This window comes from Panthera leo, chromosome E2 (genome assembly GCF_018350215.1).
Source record: "Panthera leo isolate Ple1 chromosome E2, P.leo_Ple1_pat1.1, whole genome shotgun sequence".
NCBI lineage: Eukaryota > Metazoa > Chordata > Mammalia > Carnivora > Felidae > Panthera > Panthera leo.
Window position 1 is genome coordinate 12,610,153 of NC_056693.1, and position 16,239 is coordinate 12,626,391.

The window sequence follows — 16,239 nt, forward strand, 5'->3', positions numbered from 1 at the left end:
CGGGCCCCTCCAAACCGCCCCTCCCCCGCCCTCCCAAGATGGCAAGCTCTGGCCCCCTCCACGTCCGCCCCTCAGCGACCGCAGCGCTCATTTTCACTACAGCGGCTTCGGTCGGTTGGTTGGTTGGTTTTTGTCAAGGCTTGGTTTGTGGGTGAGGCGAGGGGACAGGGGCCGCGCGGTCACTTGTCTTCCAACAAGTCGCGCTTCTTCCAGCTGTCGAGGATATACTTGAGGAGCAGGCCGAGCTTCCGGCGGGTGGAGAGCGGGGCCTCCTCGCAGGTTCCCTCCCCGGACACCCGCTTTTCCACGCCGTTGTCACCCGCCGCCTCTAGGCTGACCGAAGCCTGGGGCTCGTCCTCCTCCAGGGCCTTGATGCGGACCCGCTGGGCGTCCTCGGCCATCTCATTGAGGCAGCCCTGGAGCATGGTGTAGACGGCGCCGAAGCTGATGCCCCCGGCCACCAGCGTCCCGAACACGGGGATGCCCCTCTCGAAGGCACGGGCCACCCGCATGGCGCCGTCGGATGACTGCGAGTAGAGCCGCAGGACAGTTTCCGGTGAGACCTCGTTGGCCAGTGGGGACCGGATGACGGAGCGGAGGTCGCCCGCCTGCTTGCCCACCTGCTCGGCCAGCTTGGCCAGAGAGTCGTCATCCAGGCCGAAGCTGCGGTGGTAGCCGCGCAGCGAGCGGATAAGCAGAGCGTCGTCGTAGGCGGCCGCCAGCCCCGGCACGGGCAGGGCCTGGATGACGCCCGACACCAGGGCCGTCTTGAGCACCTGCTCCTGGAGCATGTCTTTCTTCTTCTGCAGCGCCTCCAGCGAGATGTCCGGCAGCGACAGCAGGCCGGCGTGGCGCCGGTGGGCCGGCAAGTCGTGCTCCCAGGTGGACACGAGCAGCGGAAAGTCGTAGCGGGCCGGCGAGAGGTTGGACACGAGGAAGATGCGGGGGTCGGCGACGCCGGCCGCCCGCAGCCGCTCGGCACAGTGGTCGCGGATCTCCTGCAGGACGGTCGCCTCGCTGAAGCCCGAGGGCCGCTGGGTGCGCGTGGCCGCCAGGTCCTCGTCCACCTTGGTGCGCACGAAGTAGAACTTCTTGCCCTGGCGCAGGATCTCGGAGGCCAGGCGGGTCTCCACGGCCCCGCAGCGGCGGGCGGAGACCAGCAGGAAGAAGTCATAGCGGCAGAAGTCCACCTGCTTCAGGTACCTGTCAGCCGGGCAGCCCGGAGAGCCGGCCCCCGGCAGGTCCCACAGGGTCACGTCGGGCAACTGTGGGTGCGGGTAGGGCGAAGGCTGCACGGTGGTCTCCACGACGCCAGTGAGGGCCGCGCCGGGGTCCTCGGCCCCCAGGCCACGGAGGGCGTTGATGAGGGACGACTTGCCGGCGCCCGACTCGCCCGTGACGCCCACCTCCAGGCGAGTGCTATCGGAGGAGGCCAGCAGCTCCCGGAGGCGAGAGGCCGCCTGGGGGATGTCGCCCGACTCGAAGGCGGTGCGCAGGGCCTCCAGCTCTTCCTTGGCCATGAGGATGGTGGTCTCCTCCTCCCCGGGCACCCTGGGCAACCTCGAAGTCGCCATGGTGACCAGCGGCTCAGAGGGTGCGGGGATGGGGGGAGAGTCACGGGGGCGCGTGGTCCTCGGTGTCTGCGGGGGTAGAAGGGAGTGCTTGGCTTCTCCTGGGCCTTGGCACAGGGCAGGGAGAGAGAGAGAGAGAGAGAGAGAGAGACGAAGGTATAAGGGAAGTCCCTCTGGCACCTCACAGCCCTCCCCTTCTCAAAAACCTGGGGTACGTTTTTGACACGAGGCAGGGCGGTCTGGAGTCTCACGGGCCCAGGCTCACATCCCATCCCTGCCACTAACTTGCTGTGTGACCTGGGGCAGGATAAGGTGGCTCTCTGAGCCTGCTTCTCCGCGTAAAGGGCACAGTGACTGACCTACCTCCTGAGGTGCTCAGGACCCTTCAAAGGTAACCTAAGAGCAGGAACAGTGTGACAGCAGCTCGGGACCCACGCGGCCACATGGGGCCCCAGGCTTAGAAGGCCCGGCTCTTGGCTTGATACCCTGCTGACACTGACCGAGATTAATGATATTTGAACCAGGGGCCCTGTGTTTTCATTTTGCACCGGGCCCCGCAAATTTTGCGGGGCTGAAGCCCAGCACCCGGGCCCGGGCAGGGAGCGCTGTTGGGAGCAGCCGGAAGGGGTGGTGAAGGGGTCCCAGACCCTGGAGCCAGACCCGGAGTCAAATCCTGGCTCCCCACATACGCGCTGAGTGATGCAGGGCAGGCGACTTGAAACTGCCTGCCTTACTCCCCTCATCCGTAAGAGGAGGCTGTGACTACGATAATAGCAAACCACCTCCTTGGGTTGTTGAGAATTAAGCGAGTTGATACATATAAAGTCCTTGAAATAGTGTCTGGCACAGAGCGGGCAGTCTGTTATCAGCAGCAACTCCATGATTATCATGATTAATATTCCTAGCTGTGTGACGTTGAGCCATACCCTGCCCTCTCTGAGCCTCAGGGGGCAGCAACCGCACCATGGAAGATAACCTTGCCACCTCATGGGGCTGCTGTGACGATCGATCGATCGTGAGCCCATGTATCTAGCCCTGGGCCAGCGTTCTTGGGTTCAGCTGGTGGGAGAAGCCTGCGGTGGGCGAATGCCCAGACGCTGGGAGTCCTTCTCATCGAACACCCCGCCCCGCCCTGGTTGCTAAGCTAAGTTCACGCTAGGGATCGCCGTCCCCATCAGACAGAGAGGGACCGAGGCTCGGACTACACAAGTGATGTCCCCAGCCAGGACTCAAACCCAGGTCCCTGGGCTCCCTCATGCCTCCGAAGGGCCCCCTCTGTCTTCAGCCACACGTCTTTGCCTCCCTGCCTGTCTTCTGGGCTGTCCCTGTCCACCCCCCACATTGTTCCCACCAGGTCCTACCCACCCCCCTGCCACCCGGTGTAGGCATTTCCCCCACGCTATGCCCGCTGCCCCTGCACCCTGTCCCCCTAAGTAAGGGACAGGAGAGCAAATGCTGGGGCAGGTCCCAGTGGCCAGGACCAGAGAGGAGGGTGGCCCCTGGGGTGGGACTAGGGCTGACAGAGCTGGTGTTGGGCCTGGAAACCCCTTCCTCCCTTCCCCCACAGAGTCCAGCCAGAGAGCCCTGCCCTCAGGGGACTCACCTGCCCTGCAGGCTCTCCCTGTCCCCTCACACTCTCCCCGCCGGTGGGGTCTCCTCCCCTGTTAGCCCAAGGTCAGACCTGTTGCTAGGACCCATTATAATAGCAAGCAGCAGCTCATTGGCCAGCCAACCCTAGTGCAATAATGCGGCGACAGTGATGTCAGAGGGCGGGGTCCCCATCCCCTGGCTGCTGCTGGGGCCCCCTTCTCGGTCACACTGGGCCCTCAGTCCCCCACAAGGGACCCAGAGAGCTCTCTCTAACACCAACAGGCTCACAGCCCATCCGCTGTCTCCATCACCCTCGGCACAACGTCCCAGCTCCGCAGCCTGAGCCTGTTCACCGCCCGCCCTCTGTTTCTTCTCCTTCCAGGGGGCTGTTTCCCAAACATGTCATTCATCATTCGTGTGCCCTTCTCGGCACCATCCAGTCACCTGCCACCCTGAGATGTGTCGCACACGCTCTGAGCGTGCTGATTTAGCTTCGCCAGCGCTGGCCGCGGGGAGAGGCCAGGTCTGAAACCACCCACACGGTCACGGCCACGGCCACGGTCACAGTCACGGTCACGGCATGCCTCTGCCTGGCCCTGGCCGGGTCTGGCGCCCACAAGCTGCGGTGCAGCGCCACACCCCCATTCGGTATCTGGTATTCAGGCCCCTGGGCTCGGCCTCTGCCTCCCCAGAGCTTTACTGTCCTCTCCTGTGCCCAGCACAGCCCATCCTTCAAATCCCAGCTCAGTGCCAACTCTGTGTGAGGCCGTGGTCCTCTCTGCCCTCTCCCTCCCCTGCTTCCTCACGACCACCCACCGCCCAAGATGGCAGCAGTGTGACAAACCAGGAGGCCAAAGTGGGGAGTGATGTGAATGAGAAGAGAGGCTGGGGCAAAGGCCCCCGAGATGGGGAGAGTCGGGGTGTGGAAGGAGACCCCCCAGGAAAAAATCGGAGGGAAAGTCCGGCAAGAAGACAGAAGGGAGGAGACACCACGTCAGAGAGAACCAAGGAAAGACAGGTTACAGAGAGGAGGAAACACACAGACACAGGGAAGGGGCTGAAGGTCTAGAGACCAAGATGCCCTGAACCCCAGCCACCGGGGACACCCCGCTCCCCCAAACGCCAGCCTCCATCTCCGCAGCATCCAAGCGTGTGCACACACACACACACACAGACACACCCAGCTCTCAAGTCCTTTTAGGACCATGTCCACCCCATCCACCCCCCAAGCCTCTTCTCCGCCCAGGCCTAGTTCCACGGGCCCTCCCCTCCCCCATTTCCTGGGGTGTCCCCAGAGGCCCCTCCTACCCAAGGATGGATCTGAAGGTCGGTTCTGGAAAGGAACCTGGGGAAACAACTTCAGGAGGAGACGGATGTCCGGTAAGGGACTAGACCAGCTCAAGGCCACACCAAGAGTCAAGGAAAGAATGGTCTGGAGCCCCCCGGGGGGCTCAGTCAGTTAAGCTTCCCACTTTAGCTCAGGTCATGATCTCACGGTTCATGAGTTCGAGCCCCGCATCGGGCTCTCTGCTGACAGCTTAGCGCCTGGAGCCTGCTTCGGATTCTGTGTCTCCCTCTCTCTCTGCCCCTCCCCCACCCATGCTCTGTCTCTCTCTCTCTCTCTCTCTCTCTCAAAAATAAGTAAACATTTAAAAAATTATTTAGAAAAAAGGAAAGAATGGTTTGCCAACCACACAGTCCAGAATTCTTCAGCCACAGAAAGAAAGAGAAATGCAGACCACCGGCTAATGGACTCACTCACACCCTCGGTGACTGACAGAAGAACCCAGAGACCCGGAGATTAAAAAGTATTTTCAGACAAGGGAGCCTGGGTGGCTCAGTCAGTTAAGCGTCTGACTCTTGACCTCGGCTCAGGTCGTGATCTCATAGTTCGTGAGTTCGAGCCCTGCGTCCGGCTCTGCGTTGACAGTGTGGATCCTGCTTGGGATTCTCTCTCTCCTTCTCTCTGCCCACTCCCCCCCCCCCCACCACCGCCCTCCAGATAAATGAGCAAACTTCAAAAATATCTTTTCAGACATTCCCAGACACCAGACACACAGACCCGGACCCCTCCCCTAGAGTCACAGACCTGCACCCCCGGCCTAAGAAGGAAAGCAGAGACACAGACTCTCAAATTACAGAAAAGCTAAACTCCGGCAAATGCAAGGTTCAGCCGACTCACGTTCAGGCACACACAGACCCGCAGACCGGGAGAGACAACCGCACGCAGACCACGCACACAGGTCACGTCCCCAAAGCCTGCGTCACCATCCATGACCCTCATTCATGCGGCCCCTGCTCCTGATCCGGGGAGCCCAGCCAGAAGTGTGGCAGACCCAGGCTCTGCCCTCAGGGGCTCACAGGCCCATGCGGGAGTCACATCCACCCACAGACAGTGAGGACCCAGGCCCAGGATGGGGGACCCTGGAGGGCCGTGGGAACACAAAGGGGATACCTGACCCAGCCTGGGAGTCGGGGAGGGCTTCCTGGAAGAGAGGGCACCTGAGCTGAGAGGTGGGAGCCTGATAGCCTGCTAGGAAGTTGCATCCCAGGCCACAGGACCGGCCCTGTGCAAGGACCCTGAATTGGCAGAGGGCTCTCGTTCAACCAGGAATTCACGCAGTCTGTTACTTGGTCATTCCACGACCATTTGCTTAGACCTGACCCTCGGCCAGTCCCGGGACTGGTCCACAGGTGTGAAGGACACTTCACAGGCTGTTGGAGGAGGCTGACGTGATCACACACAAGGCAGAGTGTTTTCACTTAGTGTTTACAAAGTGCCAGGCGCTGTGTGAAACCCGTCGGATGAAGCAGCTCATTTAACTGGGACCAGTATTCTGTTCCCCCCGCCCCCCCTCCCCCCCGCCACATCCTCTGACAGACATAAACCCCAGGAGCTGAGGTTGGAGGAGAGAGGAAGACAGACACAAACGAGATGAACACATTCATGCATTCGCTCTTTCCACGGGTCCCCTAGATGATCAGACCTAAGGTGCCCCTGGTTGTCACAGGCACCATTTTCTGTCCCACCGACAAAGGGAAAATTTGCTGCCGATACAAGCATCACACGGCATTTCCGTAGCTCTTAAAATTTTTATTCCACGCTTACTCTTTGTAGGCATACTTAGAAAATACAGATTTTTGTACCGCGTGTCCCTCGCGTGCATCGCTCGTGCGTGAGAAACAGAGTGGCTAAGTTGTCCTCCTAACCGCAGAGTCTGACCCCGGGATGGCTGACAGTGACGGTAAGGTGCCATCCGCGACTCTTCCGGGTGTCAACATTGCTAAAACGTGGGGGCGGGGGGAGTACCCCTGAGAATCAGTGAAGGGGTTCCTGAGTGTCCATTCTGTGCCTGCCAGGCTGGGAACACAGCAATGACAGACACAGTCCTTTCCTACGGGGAGGCATATGCCTACTGTGTGCCAAGGACCCAGTAGGTTCGATGTTCAGAACCCAGCAGTGACCAAAGACAGCTCCGGCCTTGTCCCCATGGGACTCAGAATCCATGAGGGACACAGACCCCTCTCCTGACGGTGACGACCCGCAGCGGGCAGAGTAGGGAAGGAGTTGCCCAGACAAGTGTGAGAGCCAAGGGGGTGACTGACCCAGCTCGAGGTGGGGAGGTGTCAGGGAAGGCTTTCTGGGGAAAGTTCACTCACTATACACACACACTTCCTGAACACCTGAAGCACTTCCCGAGGGATGTCCGCGCACGTGGCCTTCACCTTCTCTCCATTCGCCACGAACCCGAGGAAACCTGAAGTTAGTCCCTAGGGATTCATTCATTCATTCAAATACACACTGGCTAGATACAGCGGTAGGAACTGACACACAGATGGCCCTTGCCCTCGTGGAGCTTATATTTTGTGAGCGATGAAAGATAATAAACGAAAATAAGATTGTGTCAAATAGTATGAAGGAAAAAAAATAAAAACAAGAAAGCGAGTTGTAAGGTTGGTGGATTGCCTGTCGCGGTGGCCACCAACAATTTCTCCCGTCCCTGGAGGCACATGCCCCTCTTCCCACCAAGAGCGGGAGTCTCTGTCCTCTCCCCTTGAACCTGGGCTGGCCTCATGACTTGCTCTGATCAATGGTATGTAGCACAAGGGACATTCTAGAACTTCCAAGCTCAGGCCTTAAGAAGGGGCAACTTCTGCTTTCTCCTTCTCAGAGCCCGAGCTACCATGGTGAGGTCCTGCTGGAGAGACCCCCATGGAGATGAGCCTGAAGCCACCTTAGGACCTTCAAGCCCTAACTGACCTCCAGCTGACTGCAGCCACGAGAGTGACCCCAGCTCCATGGAAGCAGAAGAAACAGCTGAGCTCAGCCAACGCACGGACCTGTGGGAAATAATAAAGCATTGTGTTTTTTTTAAATATTTTTTAATATTTTGAGAGACAGACGGACGGAGAGCAAGCAGGGGAGGGGCAGAGAGAAGGGGGGAGACACAGAATCCGAAGCTGAGCAGTCAGCACAGAGCCCGGGGCAGGGCTCGAACTCACAAGCCATGAGATCCTGACCTGAGCCGAAGTCGGACGCTTAACCAACTGAGCCACCCAGGCGCCCCAATAAAAGCTTATTTAACATCATCATTTGGTCAAGAGAAACTGTCAAGCATGAAAATTCTCTCAGTTGAAAAGGCGATAAGCCGAGACGCAGGTTTTGAAAATATTGTTGATGGGCTCCATTCCATCAAAGCCAGGGGTGCCCGTTTTCCCAGCACCAACATGGCTCAGCACAGGTGCTGGTCTTTATTTAAAATTTTGGTATCTTGTTCATCGAAATATCATGGATTTTTTGCTGTTTTTTGAAAAAAGTATTACATTACAATATCATTTATCTCGCTAATTGAGTTTTTTGACACTCCCTTAAATTTTGCACCCAAGGCCAGTGTCTCACTTGTTGGCTTTAGTCCTGGCCCTAGTTCTGACCAAACTGTGTCACTCAGTGCAGAAGGATGCCTGCCTCATCCCTGGCCTCCTCTCATGACCCCCCCCCCCAGGAGGCCTTTGACGTCCTCCCGGGTAATGGGTGTGTACATCCTCGCTGTGGTCTATCATGAGATCTGGGCCCTGACTGCCTCACAGACCTCATCTCCTAGAACTCTCTCCTTGCTCAGTCTGCTCCAGCCACACCAGCCACCGTGATTCTCCCTCAGACACATTAGACTCAGTTCTGCCTCAGGACCTTTGCACTTCCATGCCCTCTTCCCTGTGATGTCTCCATGGTTTGTTTCCTTACTTCACTCAGACCTCTGCTCAAATACAATGTCACTTTCTCAGACAGGCCTTACCAGACCACTCTGTCAAAAATAGCACACTCCCTCCCCCAAATCACTTGGCCATTTAGTGGCCTAAAACATGGCTTTATGGGGCACCTGGGTGACTCAGTCGGTTAAGCGTCCGACTTCGGCGCAGGTCAGGATCTTGCCGTCTGTGAGTTCAAGCCCTACATCAGGCTCTGGGCTGACAGCTCAGAGCCTGGAGCCTGCTCCGGATTCTGAGTCTCCCTCTCTCTCTCTTTCCCTCCCCGACTTGCGCTCTGTCTCTCTCAAAAATAAATAAATGTTAAAAAAATTTTTTTAATAAATAAATAAGTTTTAATTGACTTACAGTGAAATAAAATTATGTTAAATTCTGTCTTGGTAGAAATACGTTAACTAAAAATATCATGAGTTTTAATATACTCCGTTTATATTTTGTTAATATTTTTTCAACTACTTTAGTGTTCTGGAAAAATAATGACCATTAAAAAAGAACCCAAAGCAAGTATACAGGGCCTTTTTCATCAGGCTCCGATATGGCTCAGCACAGCATTGGTCGGAAGCCGAGAGATAGGGCAGGGCTGTTTCTTGAAGGTGGTAGGCAAAGGGGGAGGGCTGGGAAGTCAAGGTCTGTTTGCAGGAGAGAATCAGGTGGCCCTCATGAGGTCAGGCTAAAGAAGAAACACTTGAGGCCAGGCTGACAACACCCATTAATGAATTAAATACATTCGTTCCCTCCGGCCCACATCCCTTCTCCTGAAAATCTATCTCCTAGACGTTTGAGGGCTGAAGTGATTTAACTGACTGCTTCCTGGAGTCTGTCGGGGAGAAGGGATGTCCAGGAGACTTCACCTGGGTAAATGTGACACCAAGAAAGTCAGGGGAAGATGCTCCTTGAATTCCCACCCCTCCCCTATTCACCGTGTCTTTTCATTTTTTTTTTCATTTTTTTTTTAATGTTTTTATTCATTTTTGAGACAGAGAGAGACAGAGCATGAATGGGGGAGGGTCAGAGAGAGGGAGACACAGAATCTGAAACAGGCTCCGGGCTCTGAGCTGTCAGCACAGGGGCCCGATGCGGGGCTCGAACTCACGGACCGCGAGATCGTGACCTGAGCCTAAGTCAGCGCTCAACCGACTGAGCCACCCAGGCGCCCCTCATTTTTAACTTTCTATTCCATTTCATTATATATTTTAGAATTGTCTTTCAATGCATTGAAGGGATATATCATCCAAACTTTTAAAATGCATCTGACATTTTTTAGGGGCACCTGGGTGGCTCAATCTGTTAAGTGTCCACCTCTTGGTTTCAGCTGAGGTCATGATCTCATGGTTCATGAGTTCCAGCCCCACATCAGGCTCTCTGCTGTCAGCACAGAACCCGCTTCAGATCCTCTGTCCTCCTCTCTCTCTCTGCCTGCCCCCCTCCCCCCGCCACTCTCTTTCTTTTGTGGAGAGGAAGGGCAGAGACAGAAAATCCCAAGCGGACTCTACACTGCCTGCCAGAGCAGAGCCCGACCCAGGGCTCGAACCCACAAACCATGAGATCGTGACCTCAGCCAAAACCAAGAGTCAGACTCAACCAACTGAGCTACCCAGGCGCCCCAAATAATAGCCTTTAACTATTATCACTGGGGAGGAGGAGCGCCCTTTGGGTCACACAGCGCGGATGTGTGTTTGGCCCCAAAAGCTCCTTTCTTCCTGCTACCCAGTACGGCCTCCTGTCTAGAGGATGTCTGCTCTAAGGTGCAGATGCAGAGAAACGTGGGGTGGAGGCAGAGGCGGGGGGGGGGCGAGGAAGGAAGATGATGTTTCTGTGAGATTGGAGGCCCAGGGGATGGGGCCAGGATATGACCCACCTCGGCTGAACTGGGAGCCTACAGAGGTGCTCAGGAAATGCTTATCTGATGACCATGACCCTGGAGTCGGTGGGGAGGGTGGGTGGGGGTGGGGGAGGGGTGGCTAGCCAGGCCGAGAGTTTAATTCTATTGTACATTCCTGATTTCCTCTACGGGCACCAATGTGAGTATATTATTCAAGTTTTTTTAATGTGTTACAAATTACTTAGAACATACAAAAACAAATAGAGTATAAGGAGCATCTCTTAGCGCTCAGTGGACAAAAAGCATCAAAACAGCTACAATCCCCAGCAGCCCCTTCCCTGACCACACACCTTTCACTCCTCTTTCCTCTCCTGAGACAAGCGCTACCTTGAACACGGTACTTGCTTTTCCCTTTAAAAAAAAATTTTTTTTTAATGTTTATTTATCTTTGAGAGAGACAGAGCATGAGTGGTGGAGGACGGAGAGAGAGGGAGACACAGACTCCAAAGCGGGCTCCAGGCTCTGTGCCGACAGCTCAGCCCCCGACGCGGGGCTCGAACTCACAAACCGAACTCACAAACCATGAGACCATGACCTGAGCCGAAGTTAGACACTTAACCGACTGAGCCACCCCGGCGTCCCAGAACATGACACCTGTAATTTTGCTACAAATGTCCACGCTTTGAATTTTTTCCCTTTTCCTTTTCTCTGTTCTCCCCCTTTCTTCCCCGTAGACTCTCCCCACAGACCTCCCCCTTCCCCGGGATTTCATGGTGAGAGCCTCACGGAGCTCCTTCTGTTATTCCCCAAAGTCAAATATTCCCCATATAGACATTGTATAAATAAATACATATAAATACATACATATGCACACGTTGATATCAGATATCAGTGTATGTGTACATACATACACACACGTACATGTGTATTGTGGTATATAAGGGGGTTTTTTGACACGGGAGGGAGGGGTGGCTGGATGGCTCAGTCGGTTAAGCATCTGACTCTTGGTTTTGGCTTAGGTCATGATCTCACAGTTTCACGAGTTCAAGCCCCAGGCCGGGCTCTGTGCTGACCCCGCAAGCCTGCTTGGGATTCTCTCTCTCTCTGCCCCTCCCGCCCCCTCTCAAAATAAATACTCATTTTTTTAAAGGCTATTATTTACTCGTATTGAACTCTGACTTCTGTGCACGTATGGTCGTCACCCAAGGTCACAAAACTAGTAGCCGGCAAAGCCGGTGTTTGAACCCGGACAGACTGGTACCGGAGTCCACACTCTTGACCGCCGTCTCTCTCTTTGCTGTGACTCTCGTCTGCGCATGGAAGGAGGCACTTCTGATATGATTTTTCTGTGAGGACTTGAGAAGAATACCACAGCCCCGCGGGGGCGAGGGGGGATCTCCCCTGGAGGCCGAGGACATTCCGGGGTCCTTTGCTAATGGATGGAGGCAGGTCAGGGAAGCTCTCGGCTGCTCTATTCTAGTCCATTCTCTCTCCCAGGAAGGACATGTATTGCAGAGGTTATGCGTGCAGGCTCTGAGGCCCGCTGAAGTATTTCTGGGTGAAATGTGATGTCTGGGATTTGTTTTAGAACTACTCAGCACAAAGCAGAAGGAAGGGAGGAGGGGGGGAGGAGGAAGGAAGGGGGGGAAGAAGAGAAGACAGATGGAGGGAAGAGGAGGAAAGGAAGATATGGAGGAGAGGAGGGAGGGAGGGAAGGAGGAAGAGGAAGGGAAAGAAGAGATAATTGGCAGAATGTGGATAATTTTTGACACAGGGGCTGTGGAGGCAGGGGGGTAGATACTTGAAGGTTCATTATACTATTTCCTCTATTTTTGTGTGTGTGTTGGTGTTTCCCCAGTGTTTAACGGGGGGAAAGTTCATCCTCTAGAGTCAGGCAGATGTGGGTTAAAATCCCACAGCTGCCACTTACTAGCCGTCCTTCCTTTCTCCTGCGAGCCTCAGTTTCCTCTTTTACACAATATGGGTAAATAATAGGACAGCTGTCATGATGATTAACACCCTAGGAGACGACTGCTTCCAGCTTTTGAAAGTTTAGGACATGCCAAGCCTTATGCTTTGCACACCTTATGACAATGGGAGGTCAAACTATTTCTTTTTAAGTTTATTTATTCATTTTGATTTTTTGTGTGTTTATTTATTTTTGAGAGAGAGAGAGAGAGAGAGAGAGAGAGAGACAGGGCATGAGTGGGGGAGGGGCAGAGAGAGAGAAAGACATAGAATCTGAAGCAGGCTCCAGGCTCTGAGCTGTTGGCACAGAGACCGATGTGGGGCTTGAACCCACAAACTGTGAGATCATGACCTGAGCCGAAGTGGGAAGCTTAACCAACTGAGTCACCCAGTTGCACCTATTTATTCATTTTGAGAGAGAGAGAGAGAGAGAGAATGAATGGGGGAGAGGCAGAGAGAGAGAGAAAGAGAATCCCAAGCAGGCTAGGAGCCCCACGTGGGGCTCGAACCCACGATTCATGAGATCATGACCTAAGCCGAAACCAAGAGTCAGAAGCTTAAGTGACTTAGCCATCCAGGCACCCCGGGAGGTCAACCTACTAATATCTCCCTATGCCAAATGGGAACATGAAGCTCAGAGAGGTTACGAGACTTTTCCAAGGTCGCACCACAGAGAACTTGCAAAGTTACCCTACGAACCCGGGTCTGAGTCCAGAGATCTTAACCACTACCCCATCTAGGGCAGCGGTTTGGGTTCCCTAGACGTGGGAACTCTGGCCCCACGTGGGGCCTTCAGTTCCCTTTGTGATCTCTATACTAATCAGAATGGGCCAGCTGATGCCACAGCAACAAACAGCCCGACCTCTTGGTGGCTTGCGACAGCACCACAGTTTACTTCCCGTTCTCACGGCATGTCACCTGCGGGTAGGGTTGATGGATCCTGTCTGGCACCTTGCAGACATCATGGCGGACAGAACAGGCTCTTACTCAAGCTTCCGCCCGGAACCGACTCATGATGCTGCTTCTGCCCTCAACTTCAGAGTCCCTACAAGGACGTCCCCATCCTGCAACACTGGGCCTGGTGACACTTCAGTCCACGGGAATCATGAGTCAGTAGCCACAGATGAGTCCAGCTTCTTGATGCATGACCTGGAGGTTGGAGACTCAGAGGTCTCTGTCCCTCATCTGCAGAATGACTGTCTATAATGCCTACATCATAGGGTATTAAATAAGATAAATGATATGAAACACCCAACATGGTCTCACTACAAACAGTACTTCCTTTTTCCTCCCAACACTGTTAGCCACTGAATGTTTGTGTCCCCGCCCCTCCGCCACCCAAATTCATATGGTGACGCCCTAGCCCCACGATGTGATGGTATTTGGAAGTGGAGCCTCGGAGATAATTAGTGTCCTTGCAGGAAAGGAGGAAAGACCAGAACGGGCTCCCTGTCTCTGCCATGCGAGGACAAAGTGAGAAAAGGGTCGGTCTGGAAACCAGGAGGAGGGGGCCTCACCGAAGCCCAACCACACTGAGCCCCTGCCCTCCAGAACTGTGAGCAAATGTGTGTCGTGTAAGCCGCCGAGTCTGTGGTGTTTGGTTACGGCAGCCTAAGCTAAGCTAAGCAGCATTTTAACAACTCCCATTCGCCGAACGCTTATTATCTGCTAAGTACTATCTGTAGACATTCCCTTTTCCAGGAGCAATGACTACTCCCATTTTACAGATGAGGAAACTGGGGCTAAGACAGAGGAAGGGACCTGCCCAACGTCATTGTTATTTGCCTGTGGCCCCTTAGCGTCCCTCAGTGTCCACCCCTCTCTGCCCTGTAATGCTGAGGCTGGGAGTTTGAAAACTACATTTCCCAGGCTCCTTTGCCACCTGACTTCTGCAAACAGGAAGCACTCCAGGTCAGGGGTAAAACGGGCCTTCCCCCACCCCTGCTTCTGGCAGCATCCATAGATCTGGCTGTGATGCCTCCTGTGTGGCCCCAGCCCTGGCCACACAGCACCCCCCTCCCCCCCCAATCCGTGGTTCCGGGACAAGCCGCCCGCAGTACAGCAGCAAGGGGGCTCCTCACTTGTGCTAAGACCAGCTGCTCCCTTTGGCTTCCCCAGCCCTGGACGTGGGAGCTGCTTCCTGCATTTGCTAGTCTCTGGGGCGCTTCCTATGGAAATTGCAATTCTCAAAAAAAAAAAGACCACGCCAGTATCTATATGCTCTTTCAGAACCTTGTGACTGTCACTTGCCGTGGAACCTTGTGACTGTCACTCGCCATCAAGAGTGGACGCTGTCTCCTCTTCCCTTGAACCTGGACGAATACAGCATAGCAGAAGGGGTGCTTCTCGACCTCGGAGCCTAGGTCATAGTGGGCAGCACGGTTTCTCTCTCTTGGGATGCTCACCCAGGGGCATCTATGGCTGAGTAACAAATCACCCCAGATTGATCCACTTACAATAGTGCCCGTTAAGAATCTCACAGTTCTGGAGGTCAAAAGTAGGGGTGGGCTCAGCTGGGTTCTCTGCTTAGGACCTCGCAAGGCTGAAAGCAAGGTCTTGGCTGGGCTGGGCTCTTATCTAGGGCTTGGGCTCCTCTTTCGGGCTCACTCGGTTCTTGGCAGAATCCAGTTCCTTGCGTTCGTAGGACTGAGGTCCCCATGTTCTTGCTGGCTCTCGGCTGGGGGTCACTCTTGGCCCCTGGGGGCTGCTCCTGGGTCCTTTCCACATAACCCCCTCCAACTTTAAACCAGCAATGCCACATCATCCTTTTCATGCTTCAAATCTGACTTCTGCTACCAGCCAGCGAAAACTCTCTGCTTTTCAAGGGCTTATGTGAGTAGATGAAGCACCACCCCCCCATCACCTCTTTGATGATCTCAAAATCAACTCGTCTGCAAATCTAATTACATCTGCAAATCCCTTTTGGCATATCACATATTGTCACACGTGTTGAATCTCATCACCTTCACGGTCCCAGGGATTAGGGTGGAAATTGGTGGGGGCGGGGGGGGGGGCTTAGAATTCTACCTCCCACAAGCCAAGACCGCATGTTGTGAGCAAGTCCAAGCCATGCAGTGAAGCCCCCTGGAGGTGTCCAGCTATATATAGCCCCCCAAAGGTCTCAGCCAGCAGCCCGCATCAACCGTCAAAGTTGTGAGTGGATGCGCCTCCAGACGGCCTCAAACCACCCCAGCTAATGCACATCATGCGGCAGACACAGGCCATCCCCAAATTCCTACTCCTGAGTTGTTTTATGCCGGTTGGTGTTGGAGTGATTTGTGCCTGGAATATCTTCCTTTCTTCCTCACTGCTCTCCAGCTCCCCTTCCTTCCCTCTTTTGCTCTCCTGGTCCTTCCAGCATTATGTACTCAACCCCCCTTATTGAACCCCTGTTGAAACACCTAGGTTGCTTTTCTTTTCCTGGCTGACCCCTGTTCATCTATCCCCCGATTCTTCTTTGCTCACAGAACCCTAGTTTGTGCAGAATCTGGGGACAGCCATGTACCTAAATGAGGGGGCTGGGGGCTCTGTCAACCTCAGAGACTGAATCTTGATTAGACAAAGGCAACTGGGATCGCCATCACCTTGACAGGGATTGGCTGGCTCCGTTCTGGACAACGGACACGGCGAAAGTCTGCCAGGGGACGGGGTTTCTGGGAAGACAAGAATGGAGGCCACCTCTTCCAGCTTTGGATATGGTTGCATGAGGGCACGATGCCGCAGCTACAGCCATCATCGTGCAGACACCCACATACTGAGGGCGGCAGGGCACCAAGATGGGTCTTCAGTGGCTCCTCTGACCTGTGGAATGAATGACCCCTGGGTACCCCTACCTCCATTCTCTCTGTTCAGTTGTGTATTAGGTATTCCTTAGTGCTCCTTCCTTGGGGCCTCTGCCCTTACAGCTCCCTCTGCCTGGGGTGCCCCCCTCCACACCCCACACATCCGCATGGCCCTCTGCTCAGATGTCGCCTTCCTGAGACCTCTCGAAAAACAAACAAACAAACAAAACCACACCCCTTC

The 16,239-nt window shown here is 54.8% G+C and overlaps 1 protein-coding gene and 1 long non-coding RNA gene across 2 annotated transcripts; one reads left to right on the plus strand and one right to left on the minus strand.

Moving 5' to 3' along the window:
- Positions 1-106: 106 nt before the first annotated feature.
- On the minus strand, positions 107-3,269 carry LOC122208635 (interferon-inducible GTPase 5). The gene is made up of 2 exons (XM_042919898.1): positions 3,175-3,269; positions 107-1,678 (listed from the first exon to the last, which is right to left on the minus strand). Exon 2 carries the CDS (start codon positions 1,572-1,574, stop codon positions 180-182), a length of 1,395 nt encoding a protein of 464 aa, XP_042775832.1. The 5' UTR covers positions 1,575-1,678; positions 3,175-3,269; the 3' UTR covers positions 107-179.
- Positions 3,270-3,363: 94 nt separating this feature from the next.
- On the plus strand, positions 3,364-7,515 carry LOC122208637. The gene is made up of 3 exons (XR_006197308.1): positions 3,364-4,541; positions 6,280-6,406; positions 7,334-7,515. It is a non-coding gene; the product is annotated as an uncharacterized LOC122208637 (long non-coding RNA).
- Positions 7,516-16,239: the final 8,724 nt, after the last annotated feature.